The sequence below is a fragment of the Pleurodeles waltl genome, chromosome 2_2 (assembly GCF_031143425.1).
Source record: "Pleurodeles waltl isolate 20211129_DDA chromosome 2_2, aPleWal1.hap1.20221129, whole genome shotgun sequence".
In the NCBI taxonomy this organism is placed as follows: domain Eukaryota; kingdom Metazoa; phylum Chordata; class Amphibia; order Caudata; family Salamandridae; genus Pleurodeles; species Pleurodeles waltl.
Genome location: NC_090439.1, coordinates 497,033,820 through 497,047,244, shown reverse-complemented (window position 1 = coordinate 497,047,244; position 13,425 = coordinate 497,033,820). Strand labels below are relative to the sequence as shown.

Genomic DNA, 13,425 nt, shown 5'->3' with positions numbered 1-13,425 from the left:
GAGAGCACATCTAACAGTTCCCACAACAGTCCGAACCTCTGCCCTGCCCGACACTTTCACCACTCGATACACCTTGTATGACAAGCTGCTCATGTTTACCACATGACTGAAAAAGGTGGGAACCGTGGGCAGTTCTCTCTCACCATGTGGGTCCCAGAATACATAGGGACTGTGACCTCTCTATGCATGTGCCTGAGTGTCTCTGCAGTAGCTGTCCTAATATACTTTCTCATCATATGCATGTGTGTCGAGGGAAATACATGTGGTCTACACTCTTCTCATGATGTGGTTGTGTGTCCTTAAACACACTTTGGTGGACTCACCATGTGCCCGTTTGAGTCCTTGCATTTGGAGGGGCTACGTTGTTTCACTTTGTGGCTGCAAGTGACTGCAATAACAGAGGTTCTGCTCTGTCTTACTTTGAGCCATGCACGTCTGTTTTCTCCTAGGAGGCATGTGTCCCTACACACCTAGAAGCTCTGCCTTTCTCTGCCATGGACCTTTGTGTGTCCCTCCACAAAAAGGGTTGTTGTGTTTCATGTCTGACTATGTCTTAGCAAAGAGAGGTTTCATGCCCTGTCCATGTCATGCTCATATAGGTCTCTGACAACTTTCGTACCATTTCGTGTCTGGCAGTGTCACCCTTCACTTAGCTGAGGCTTGGCATGAGCCGATTCAAGGCACAGGAGTCTGTGGGTGGCTGGAGAGTCGAGCCATTGTGGTACCCCAAGGCAGATCATTACTCTGGGCATTTTCAAACATGTGACTATAATGTGTGCCCATTAATTACATTTGAAACTACTGATTCCCGAAAGTGGTGCTTTTTGCAATTTGTGACAGCCGGAAACTATGGAATAATGAAATGGAAAAAATTCTACTTTAACTCTTGCTTCACAAGTGGATCCAAATGACTAGCCTTTCGTTGGGAAAGAATAGGAATGTCATGTTTCATAGAGTTCCCAGGTTTCCAAAGTCATTGCCGGAGTAGCATACCCAGTTCAGTTTTTAAATCTGTCAAACCTATTGGTACCATATCTTTAACATGTACATAGCAGGTCTTTGGGCACTGTCCCAGAGCAGTTTTACTCTTCCACCTTATGCTATTGGTTGTCTTATGAATCCTTTAATTTCTTCCTCTTCATGCTACTGGCTATGTGATGTATCCTACCCCTCCACTGGAAAGTATGAGGGACTATTTTATACCTTGAGAGTGCTCTTCGTCATGTTCAGTTCTTTAACTCACCCCGCACTTCTCCCGATGGTGTTTTTCCTCACTACTACAAGGCACTTAAATCTTATTCACAGCATCCAACAAGCACTTTACAGCCCCCTAAACATTGCCTCGAATGAGGTTGCTTTTATTTACTGCCACTGGGCGCTGAGATCAAGAGCGTAGATTGGTCAGTAAGATTGGGATGGTCTGAGCTTCAGACTTCACAACAATCAAGCAGGCATACTGAAGTAAAGAAAGACTCCAAAATGAAGCTTAAGTAGGTGCTTTATTGGAAAGCATTCCAGCCATGAAATCTAGCATCCAGGTTCAGCATAAACTGACAAGGAACATCCCACGAGGTTACATCAGTCCTCTCTACATTCCACATTAGTTATGAATCGACACTTCACCACAATGCAGAAACAAGCACTGAACAATTCAAGAAATATACAAAGTACCACACATATCATGTTAAAATAAATTATGTGAGAAGCATGGCATGAGGTGGGTTTAACGAGCAGTGGAAAGGGGGAGGAGCGGGGATTGTTAGGGGTACTTAAGACTCATTATTTTGTCAAATAATCAACATATTTTAAGACCTTCGAAACAGACAAGTGTGTGTGCGCATGTATGTAATTCTGTCTGTATAAATCCTAGGAGAACTCCAATAGACCCCTCACCATACCCGCCTGAAAGCACCTGTACCCAACTATTTATTAACTATTTATTAAAGAATACATTTATTGGAGGGTGTAAAACCCCAAGCACCCCCCCTGAGGCTACACACCTGGCTCAGATCTTTTATTCACAGTGCCTGGCTGCCCTCCTGTCAGCGGCTCCCTCACTGCTGTAGCAGAACTGTTTACATGTGCTGCTGGCAAATGTGTAGGTTGGGGGCAGCTTGTGTGTGTCAGGGGTAATACTCTGCCTTTTATCTTCTAACACGATTACACAGAGAGAAATTTAGTTGCCAATCACAACTACTGGCAGATGGGTTACTCCGTCACAACGGTGACAGAAAAATAAATCCCATGGAGTAACCCGAACACTAAGTTCTACATCAGGCCCGTAATGTTTACCACAGTACTACAAAACTGTAATTCATATAATGTAATATAAACTGTATTAATATAATCTCCACTCAAAATTCAAAATTATACTTTTAACTGTCACTCTGGTACTAGAATGCTTGTCCCCATGCAAAAGTGTAGTCTCATAATACAGTAATTTTACACGCAGGAAGTCTAAAATTCATTTTTTGATTTTAGCTTATAAATGAATTTCGCATTTGTAATGTCGTTATATTCTTAATCACACTGCCTCTTCTTTTGCCCACCGACCATGCGTTTGTTTGCTCCTTCTAATTCCCTGCTACAGGCAGGACTCAAACTATCCTCTGTGTACCTCATCACCTGACAATTTTCTTCAGTTATCCTCCTGGCCCGGACAGGGGCATAGCAGCTTCCATTGGTGCAGCAAGTACAGTGGCACCAGGACCTGGTGGCTCACTAAACACCGATTATTGCAGTGCTTTATAATTTAAACTGGAGCCGGATGCTTATTTCCTTCCTTGCACTAGGACACATGGCACACTGGCTACTCCACTGGGCCTCGATGCATCAGTTTGACCACAACTATTGTGCCATGCATAGCAACAGACCACTGCAAGGACAATCCTGTCATTTGTCATCCAAGTTTTAGCAATGTGTGTGATCTTTTTCTCAAAGCATACATTTTTTTCCCTCAAAAGTTTTTGGGAGTGTCCTCAACGCGGATTATGCACTCAGGACTTCTCACTCTTTCATTCATTCGGTTGCCCATGTATTCATCTAGCTATGCCCTCATCCATGCACCTATTAACTCTTTCCTGTTTTCACTCATTCACAAAACCACTCACACAAAACTTGTAAATAAATGAAGCACTTTCATGGTAAAAATCCAGGTCTGTTTGCTTTGCCAATGCTTGTTTTTTTTAAATTGCATTCAGGCACTTATAGCCTTGTGTATCCCATTATAAATCAAGTCTACAAGTCCCAGAATGTAAAAAATAAGCTTGGAATATAGGAGCTATTTAAGCATAAACCTGGGAAAATTGAGGGCATCTTCCTTCCAAATGAGAACTCGTGTTGTAGTCATTCAGTATGATGCTTCAGTAACTGGCACCAGACTTTACATAAATGTGATATCAAAAGTTTTTCCACTTACCTTTGTATCCAAGGATAGCGACTGTGATTGTCAACATGGCACACAGGATGTACAGAAGTATGATTGACAGCTTCAGAGCCCAGTTATTCTTGCACTTGGTGCATTGAGTCCCTTCCTGGATTCCTGCAAGAGGAAATGACGTTTATTATGAAAAGACCTTCCCAACCTTAGTCCTGATGTATCTAGTAATGTGCTACATTATCCGAGATTTATTTTTGCATGCCATGAACTTGTATCGATTGTGCATGGCTACAAATCTGTGTGAGATTTTCGAAAAGGTTTTGTTTGTCGAACTGTTTGAGCTTTCTAAAAGGTTGTGCATGTATTGCAGACATATTTTTGAGTCCCGAAGCTTTGATTTTACAGTTAGCCTCTCTCCTACCACCTCATCAAATCTAACATTACTTGCTGGAGTTGATGCATATGAAAGCCGGCAACAGAAAACCCTGCAAGGATTTGCAAAATCGACTCTCAAAGCGTCGCTCTTCCTTAGCTAGGCAAAATATTTTGCTGCTGGTGGCGTTTTCCTGGTAGAAGGAATGTAGTTAGGAATAGTATAATGTGTAAGGGAGTAGCCAGAAAATTAAAATAGCTCCCACTTTGAACTAAAGCACTGATGCCACCACGCAAGCGAACCAAGTGAGCCAAACCCTCTATAGAACAGTTCCGTTGTCTCTTCCATCCATGCATCTATCCACTCATTCTTTCACCTTTCCATCCACCTACTGATATTCACTGTTTCACGTTTACATTCTGTCATCCATACATTCGTTCATCCACCATTCAATCTTTCCCTATTCCATCCATTCATTCATCTATCTATTCATCCATACATTCTGCCATTCATCCATCCGCTAGCATCCAGCCATCATTCCAACAATTCTGCCATCCATCCACTCAGCAATCCATTGATCCATCCACTCTGCCATCCATCCATCCACACTGCTATCCATCCATCTACTCTGCGGTCTGTCCATGTAGACCCTCTACCATCCATCCCTAACCTCTGCCATCAATCCACCCACGCATGCATGACACCATCAATCCATTCTGCCATCCACCCCTACACTCTGCCATTCATCCATTCTGCCATCGATCCACTGTGTCATCTATTCATTCATCCAACGTCATGCATCTATCCATTCTGTCATTCAGTCCATCCACTCTGCTATCCAACCATCCATTCCCACACTCTGCTATCCACCCATCCAGTGCTTCATTTGTGCTTGTTGTTTCCGGTGCTGAGCACCGGCACTTATTTGTGAGGGCCGGGGCTTGCTCTTTTGCCTCAAGCATTTGCTGTGGGCAAAAGACACACATGGGAAAGAAGGAGGAAGGGAAAAACGGAAAAGCGTCACAAAGGGAGAAAACAGAAAGCTGCAAGAGTGAGCTGAAGGGGCAGGGAGTGGCTTTATATGGATTGCAGAGGCCAAAGATGGGTTCAGGATTACGCTCACTCAGTATTCCGTGTTCACACATTTAACTGCAGCAGCCGCGTGTTTAAGAGGAGGGCTTTGGGCACTGGCACCTTTTTATTTACAAATTAAGCACTGCACCTATCCTTTCTGCCATCCTTTCACTTTACCATGCATTGACCCACCCATCCACCGTCCCATCCACCCATCCATCCATCCATCCATCCACCCACCCATCCACTGTGGCACCCATAAATCCATTCAAAAGCTCTTCCATCCATCCAACGTACCATCTATCCACTCAGCCATTCATCCATCTATCCACTCAACTTGCCTAGCCAACCATCCATTCACTCTGTAATCCTTCTATCCATTTATTCACTCTGCCATCAGTCCATCATCCATTCATCCTACCATTCATTCACTTATATTTTCACCCACTAATTCATCCATCCCTTTACTCTACCATCCTTTCACCTGTCATCCACCTATCCATTCATTTCTGTCCACCCACTCAGTCATCCATTCCTCTTTCCCTGTTCTATTTACCTAGTTGTCGTTTTTCCTTGCTCCTGCTTGCTCTTCTACTCACGCTGTATTCCAGTGTTAATGAAGAGAGTTTGTCTGCTGAGTTGCGGACACAACAGGCCCATAAAGACCCCCACCCCTACAGTAGCTGTTAAAGCGGGGCTGGGGAGTTCACGACGCTCCTGATAATATGTGTGAAGCCTCTAAAGGGGCGGTCTCAAGAATTGAGTGCGGGTCAATGACATCAGCAATTTAAAGACATAGGGTTGTAAAAAATCCAAATGCTACTGAGTGTAAGAGTACCTAGTGAGGGATTTACGTTTAGTGCAAGGGAGCAGGAGTAGTAAAAGGCAGTGGTGGCTTGTGCAATTTGAAAGGGAAGAGGCGTACAGATTGTTTTTGACTTGCACAGATCAAAGGAGTATGACAGAATATAAGCGTGTGGTGGCTATCTAGTGACATAGCAAGGGTGCCATTGGCCCTAGGTCAATCAATCAGAATTGGTTCCCTCAATCAAGTTTGGTTGTATTAAAAAATACACCCACAGTTGGGGTGCAAAAGGTCCCTCAAAAACCTGGGGTCAATGCCACTGCGCTGTTCACAGCTACATCCTTGTGGCTACTGACTGCAGTATGGCTACACAGAGTCCTTGGTGAGAACTAGCATCAATCTTGCAGTCAGGAAGAACTGCAGATATAAGATCTCATATTTTTATGGTTTTTACATTAAAGGTAATGGCACTGGAATCATGCTGCACAGGGGAGCAAATTATGCGCCAAGAAATGGCAGCTTATGTGATGCAACGCTGCATTTTTTGTGGCAGTATTACCTCCTTACTTTTTTTATTTTTACAAATTATCACTATTTCGACAGATAACTCACCTCTTTAGTAGCAGTTTAACATCCAAATACAGCAATAACCTATTAAATTAAGGATCTCTCAAATCCATTTCATTTTACAAAAAAGCCTGGAATTACCAATTTGAGGTTGAAGCAAACTAAATAATTACATGCATGTGTTTACAAGTAGATTTTCAATTATAGCTATATGACATTTTAATTAGTGTCAGAGTTTATCAAAGAGAATATCATCTGTAGGCAGATCCTCTACGTAAAAAAAATATAACACACTCATTTCAAGACACCATTAACCCAGAGTGTCTCTGAAGAACTGGTAATATGCAGTGGGAACCAAGACCTGTACACCTGCTCGAGGGCCGAGTGCGGACTGAATCACACGGGTACAGCTCGGAGCTGCTCACCGCTTCGTGTCCATTTGGAACTTCGATTGCAGGAATGTAAGCAGGACAGGCCCCAGCGCTGCTCACTATTGTGCGTGGATCTGTTGCACAGCCCTGAACTTACTCCCGACATTCCCGATGCGGGGATCATACTGTTTACTACAGTAGCGAGCATGGGAGAAGCTCCAGGATTGGCAAGGGGAGGCTTACCAAACGCTTCCCCTGAGGCTGAGGGGCTGCGATCGCTGCGCACCACCGGGCTTCCCTTCAGCCAACACTGGAGAAGTAAAGCCCACCTGTCAAAATGGCCGTTAAAGAGGCATGGGTCAGATTGGCACGTGCACTTCAATAACGCGGCAGGCACATCGACATTCATGACGTCATGGCCACGCCCCTCCTCCTATGCCACAACGGCCTCGTCCCGCACAATGTATTAATGAAACAAAGGTGAACGAAGGTGATTTATAGAGCGGGGCACCGCTCCGGGCCGCCCCTGGAATGAGGTCCAATAACGCACTGCACAACATGTGGCTGAAACGTGAAGCGCAAAATACCACGCAGCAAGCTCTGTTTCCTGGGCGTGGCATTACCGCCTCACATACCAGGGGTCTCATAATGAGCCCCTGTGTGTTTCAATGTTGCTGGTATTTATTGACATACGTGTAAAAGTTAATTTGTACAACAATCAGATGATTTTATTTGAAGTGTGTTGTAAAACATTAACATTCTTCACCAGGCACCCCGGAAAGAGACACACTAGGGTCAAGGTACAAAATGCCTTTACTTTTGAGTCAAAAGAAACGTAAACACTGTTAAAAGAATTATTAGCAGCTGGTCAGATTCAGGCCCTGGCATTTGACTGTCTTGGAAAAAAACATCGCATGTTGTAAGACAAACTTGCAAGGGCCTCTGTTTTTATTTTTCAGCGTGAACCCCTTCAAGGTTATCTGGAGGAGATGCAGCAACTCCTGTACCCCTAGTTCCAGCGCCACTGCACACTGATGGGATTCGTCTCTCCCCCTCTGCCCCTGATCTCCCCAGGATTTCTTTAAAAAACTGTTGTCAATATAATTTGAAGCCACTCTTCTGGTGGTTCCTCTTCTCTTGTTGTTAGAAGGACCTCCCTAGTAACATTTCTCAGCCGCCCACCCACTCACGTTACGTTTCTGACCACTCCTCTCAAAAACGGATGTATGGGTGGTATTATGATCGGTGTAGTAGCGTTCTCTTGCACCTTTCTGAAGGAAAAAAGATGAAAGCAAATCCACAAATTATGCACTCGGCAGCAAGACAATGTAGACAGTCCCTGCGGAGGTGAGACGTGGAAGCGGGGGCATGCGCGTCAGTCAGCCCAGCAGCAGAGCAATTTCTCAGTAGATGTTTAGTATTACTAGACTTCCTGGCGGGAGACTGTGATTAGGAAGCAAGAGGCTGATGTCGATTCACCACTTGGCTTTGTGGCAATACTGGGCCACATGCCTAAGAAGGGACCTCCCCTGCTGCCCACCTTTAAACCTCATTTGTTAGATGGAAATACCTACTAGGGGTGCACTGCCTCATTGGGTGATTAGAGATACCAGTGGCCCTGAAATGACGCTAGCTACCACTACCATCTCATTAACTCCAGTCCTGTTGTCCACCTCTACATACAATGATAAGGGAACAAATAGGGTAGAACCTTCTGCTACGATGCATGCATTAGATCAGTTTGCAACCTTTCTGCAAACAGGCCACCTGGGTGACAAGAGGCAGCTCAGAAAGGATCCGAATGCACAGTCTGAACCGTGGGGATAGGTACTGGACTGAAAAAACAAGGAACTACAGTGCTCCATAGGAGCCACTTGTGGTATCACAAGGAAGTAGATGTGTTTGTGAGTGTGTGTGCCTAGGTATCATGAATCCTTATTGAGCCCTTTCCTACAGTCGCTCTACATTGCACATGAAATAAGTACGTGGCATGCCCTGATGACCTGCTCCGCATCTTCACTGTTCTAGAGAAACAGTTGGTCTAGAGCAGCCACTGGTTCGGGTGAGGGAGGCTGCTGTGGACGTGGCCTTGCATTGCATTATTTTAATAAGGATGGTTCCAGCTTGTGGCAGAAGTGAAACTTCATTAGACTGGTGAAGAGATAAAAGTCAGGGCCCACCACATCTACTGACAGCAGGGAGGATTCATTTTTTACAACATTCATTGTCTGGATATCATCATGGGCTCCATTTATTATATATTGTGGAAAAGTGGCGATTAAACATTCATTAAATCAGTAAGTGTGGGGCATTTTAATTGTGTAAAGGCTGTCTGCTGAGGGGATGTTCCAGAGTGAAAATGTGCATCCCTTGTCTTCCACATAATGCTACTTCTTTGTTATGAAGTTGACATCAATTAGAACATGGCTTGCTGTTGCTTGTACTAAGGTCCTACTGTAAAGTCCTGTTTTGTGGTGTTTTTACAGTCAGCATTGCCCGTCTGCCACAGACAGCTTTGTAACCAGTAGTTTAGCATATAGTTAGGAGTTTTTGGTCTGGTCTTGGTCATGATTGGATACCAGTCTTGTCAATTTAAATTCTCTGCTCGTGTTTTAATAGCTTTTCTTTCTATTGTTGTTTTTTCCCCAACTCCTTCAGAATTTAGGTTCCACCAGACATTTAAGAGTATATCTATCCACTGCTGACAGTACGGACCTATTTTGGTAATTACATTTTTATGTGCCACTTATTCTTTACCATTCAATGGGAGTGCATGTCCTGACTTTTCTCTCTCTCATCCTCTATCCCCATCTCGCCCTTTCTCCCCACTTCTGCCTCTCTAGTCAACCTTTGCCCCAATCTTCCTTTATTCCTCACTGAATCTGTATTGCTCTCTCCTCCTGTATTACTCTCTCCCCCTCCCTCCATCGCTGTGCCAGTGGTTGTGCCACAATTGACAATCATTGGAAAGGGCAAGACAGGCAGCAAAAAGGAATGAGCAAGGTGAGACAGGATTGATTTGGTGAAGCATATTCATCTTTTTTCAGGATAAGGTGTGGCTAAAGTGTGAAGGGTATGGGCAGACGTGGGTCCCGGGCTTACTATGCCACCAGGTTCAAGCTAGCCGGGCTGATGAAGGGTGATACTCTGAAACCGGTCCCAGGATGCTTGTTTCCGGTCCAGGGAGGACCTGGCCTGGCAGTTCGGGCTGGACTATTCCCACGGGGAATAGGGTCAAGACTGATTTGCATATGGCTGGGTCCAAACTGGGGTGGCATGGTGAGCAAAAGAATTGATGGATTAAATCCAGATCTGAGACGGGGGTGAATGTTTGATTAGTTCCCCATTCTGTCCACCATTTGTGTTTGTTTTGCTCTTGTCGCCATAAGTGCGCTGAGAATGCCCAGACGTGGGTCCCAGGCTCACTGTGCCACTGGATTCAAGCTAGCCTGGCTGATAAAGGGTGATACCCTGAAACCAGTCCCAGGATGCTTGTTTCTGGTCCAGGGAAGACCTGGCCTGGCAGTTCGGGGTGGACTGTTCCCATGGGGAACAGGGTCAAGACTGATTTGCATATGGCTGGGTCCAAACTGGGGTGGCATGGTGAGCAAAAGAATTGATGCATTAAACCCAGATCTGAGACTGGAGGTGAATGTTTGATTTGTTCTGCATTCCGTCCATCATTTGTGTTTTTTTGTATTTTACATATAAGGTCCCCTGGCGGCAACACATTGGCTCTTTAAAGCAATGAAACAGCTCAAGTTGAGGTAGGGATGCTCAGACCTTTAAAATAGATCATGCCAGGTTTGCACTTCCCAGTAAGACTGGTATAATATTTATATGTGGGACTAGCACTTCTAAGTTGTGCAGAATACATAGTACCAGACTGGCACTTCACTGCAATGCATATTTAGGGTAATGGAGTGTTTAGGATTTCTCAATGGGGCTATCGTACTAGTAATATGCAGCGGCAAACCAGCAGGGCTATGGTTCTACTTTGGAACTGGGATTGAGATGCGGCCCAGAGCGATTATCAGTGGCTGAGATGAATTCAAGCATTCGTCCATCATCTGTTCTTTTTGCATTTGTTGCTCTAAGTGGGAAAGGTATGCCCAGATGTGGGTCCCATGCTGGCTATGTCACTGGATTCAAGCTAGCCTGGCTGATGAGGGGTGATACCCCAAAACTGGTCCCCGGATGCTTGTTTCTGATCCAGGGAAGGTCCGGCCTGGCAGTTTGGACTGGACTGTTCTCATGGGGAGAAGGATAAAGGGTGATTTCATATGGTTGGATCCACATTGGAATGGTATGGCAAGCAAAAAAAAAAACTATGGATTTAAGCCCAAATCTACGACTGAGGGTGAATATTTGATATTGTTCAGCATTCCGTCCATCATCTGCTTTTTTTCTACAGGATACTGCAGGCACCATTTTTTTCATTTACCAATCCAAGATTGTAAACTTCACTTGATTGGTAAAAAAAAAAAAGAAATTAACTTTTATTTGCTCAAAAGATTTTTGAAAAATGCGGGCTGCCTGGCAACTAATTGTAGCTGCGGGCCATCTACAAATATATAAAAGTAAACATTGTATTAAAGAACCAAGAAGGGTGAGGTAGCAATGTGAAGCAGGTGGGGCGAGCAGCAACAGAGACACATGAAACCACTTTTTGGAATGTGGAGAGGGCCAGCAGCAAATGAAAGCTGTCGGGCCTGCAAACAAATATAATGAAAGCATTTTAGGAAAAGGACTGCAAGAAGTATGGGAGCAAATGAAGAGTCGTGAGGACTGGGTTAGGAGTGGGTCAGGTGCTGGTGAAGGAGAAGCAATTGCGAGGTGAGTATTTGAGGGGGATTAGCACACAAGAGAGAGCAGGAATGCATATGCACTCTCATAGAGTACCTAATGCAGTGGGCCCCAAACATTTTTGACCCATGGCTCCCTTGACCTATTGGCTGCTGGCTGTGGCTCCCCATTATGTTACTTTTTTTGGGCTGGTGGGGGGGGATGTAAGCCCGGCCTAGGGAGTACTTCCATTTTGATCCCTGAAAATGATTGTGCCCAGGGCAGGCAGATTGAGCAAGGATGTCTAGAGACTGGCGAGTGAGCAGAAGGCTTGAAAAGCTAAGACAATATAGGCTTACATACCTGCCAGCATTCTGTGACAAAAAGAGGCAGAGTTTGCTAGCTGAAAAAATTACCACCAAGAATAATGATGATGAAAGCATATGTTGCTGAGTAAAGTTACTCCACTTGAAATCCTGGCCCATGCTCCAGCACACAGTGGGTGTGACATGCTTTTTCTGGTAAGAGTTGAAGGTGCACAGACCTCTCCTGAACTTGCGTAGTCACTGCTCACACACCTGCCCAGAATCACACCTAGTCCAGGAACATGACTGCAAATTAATGTTAATCTCTGACCTCACATGCAGCTTTCCCACAGTACAATACTACAGACCTGCAATACAGGTAACAGTACAAGCAGGGGTGTAGCTTGGTCAGTAAGAGTGGGGGGCGGGGGGGAATCTTCAGATTTTCCAACAATCATGCTGCCATATAATCTCAAAATATCCTGATGAAGAGCATGAATAATATCTTCGCTTTTCTGCATGAAGTGGCATTACCTGTACAGATGATCTATCCTGGGCTTATGTGAGACTTGAGTGGGTCACAAGAAGACAATAACAATACAGCAGGCTAGGTGATATGGCCGTAGAAGTCTCCCTGAACAAGGCAAGACTTATGACCCCCTGCAGCACAGCAATCTCACTTTAACAACAAACACACACAGAGGTTGGAATAATATTGATAAAATGTATGAGAGCATAAATGGATAGTTGGCGACAATAAAAGGCTCTTCAAATCTGGTTTGAACACAAAATTTCTATTTCTCTGTTTTCTGTTTTCATGTTCATGATGCAGCCTTCAGACGTTTGTTGGTGCCCTCAGGATATGTAGAGAAGCTCATATTGCCATATTAGGCTTTGCTGTAATTTTGCAAGGTCTATAATCATCCACTGCCAGAAGTTCCATATTGTGCTTGGTTTGTGCTAGGGTGTTACAGGTCTGTGCACCTGCGGGGTGAGATAACTAAGATGTACAGGTTTATCATCCGTGCATTTCACAGGAATGTGGTTTCTGCTTTGGAACAAAGAAGGAGGACTGCAAATAAAGTCTCAGGCTTCCCGAAGGAATAGCTGGCAATTATATTGCTCAAGTTCACAATCTCTGGTAAATTAAAGTCTTTACGTACGAGCTCGCTCATTTACAAGGGAAATGCAGGGCAACTTGAAGTGATTTCGCTTTTTCAGCAGGGGTTAGTCAGAATAAAAATACTAAAGCAAAATGGAACAGGACACCATCTATGTCACTTATCACTACATTCATGTTAGGCTTACACACAGGCCAAGAGTATAAGAAGCTGTTCTCGTGCTCTGTTTAACTTCCATCAAAAGTGTCACCAAAAGCTAGTTCTCTGTGCAGCCCTCAATGGAGATGTCATCTTGCACAACACTCCCACCCACCCACATTCCTGGAAGGACGCATGATTCCATGCTGCAAAGACAGTGAGCGTGAGCCATCCGGCGAGCCCCATGCTAGAATCACTTTTCACTAGTCAGCATTTAACAGGTGCAATTAAAAGACCTCCAAGACGTGTGAGTCGGGAAGAAAGAAAGCTTTATAAGGGCATCTTGGAAGAGGCCATGTGGACGGCTCAACTATTTTAAACCCATTCACCCACAATGAGGGATCTAAGAGAAATGCCATTTGATTATCATTTATTGTAAGGAAAGGCCTGATTCTTTCTTTTTGACGATAGATGTACAAAACACTTAGCCGTCATGCCACATAAAGG

General features: G+C 44.5%; 1 protein-coding gene across 1 annotated transcript in view; it reads right to left on the bottom strand.

Moving 5' to 3' along the window:
- The window catches only part of COLEC12 (collectin subfamily member 12), a 422,420-nt gene that overhangs the window by 134,556 nt on the left and 274,439 nt on the right, over positions 1-13,425 (bottom strand). The window contains exon 3 of the mRNA XM_069219987.1: positions 3,419-3,541. Within this exon, the coding sequence (XP_069076088.1) occupies positions 3,419-3,541 (123 nt within the window). The remainder of the gene's footprint in view (positions 1-3,418; positions 3,542-13,425) is intronic.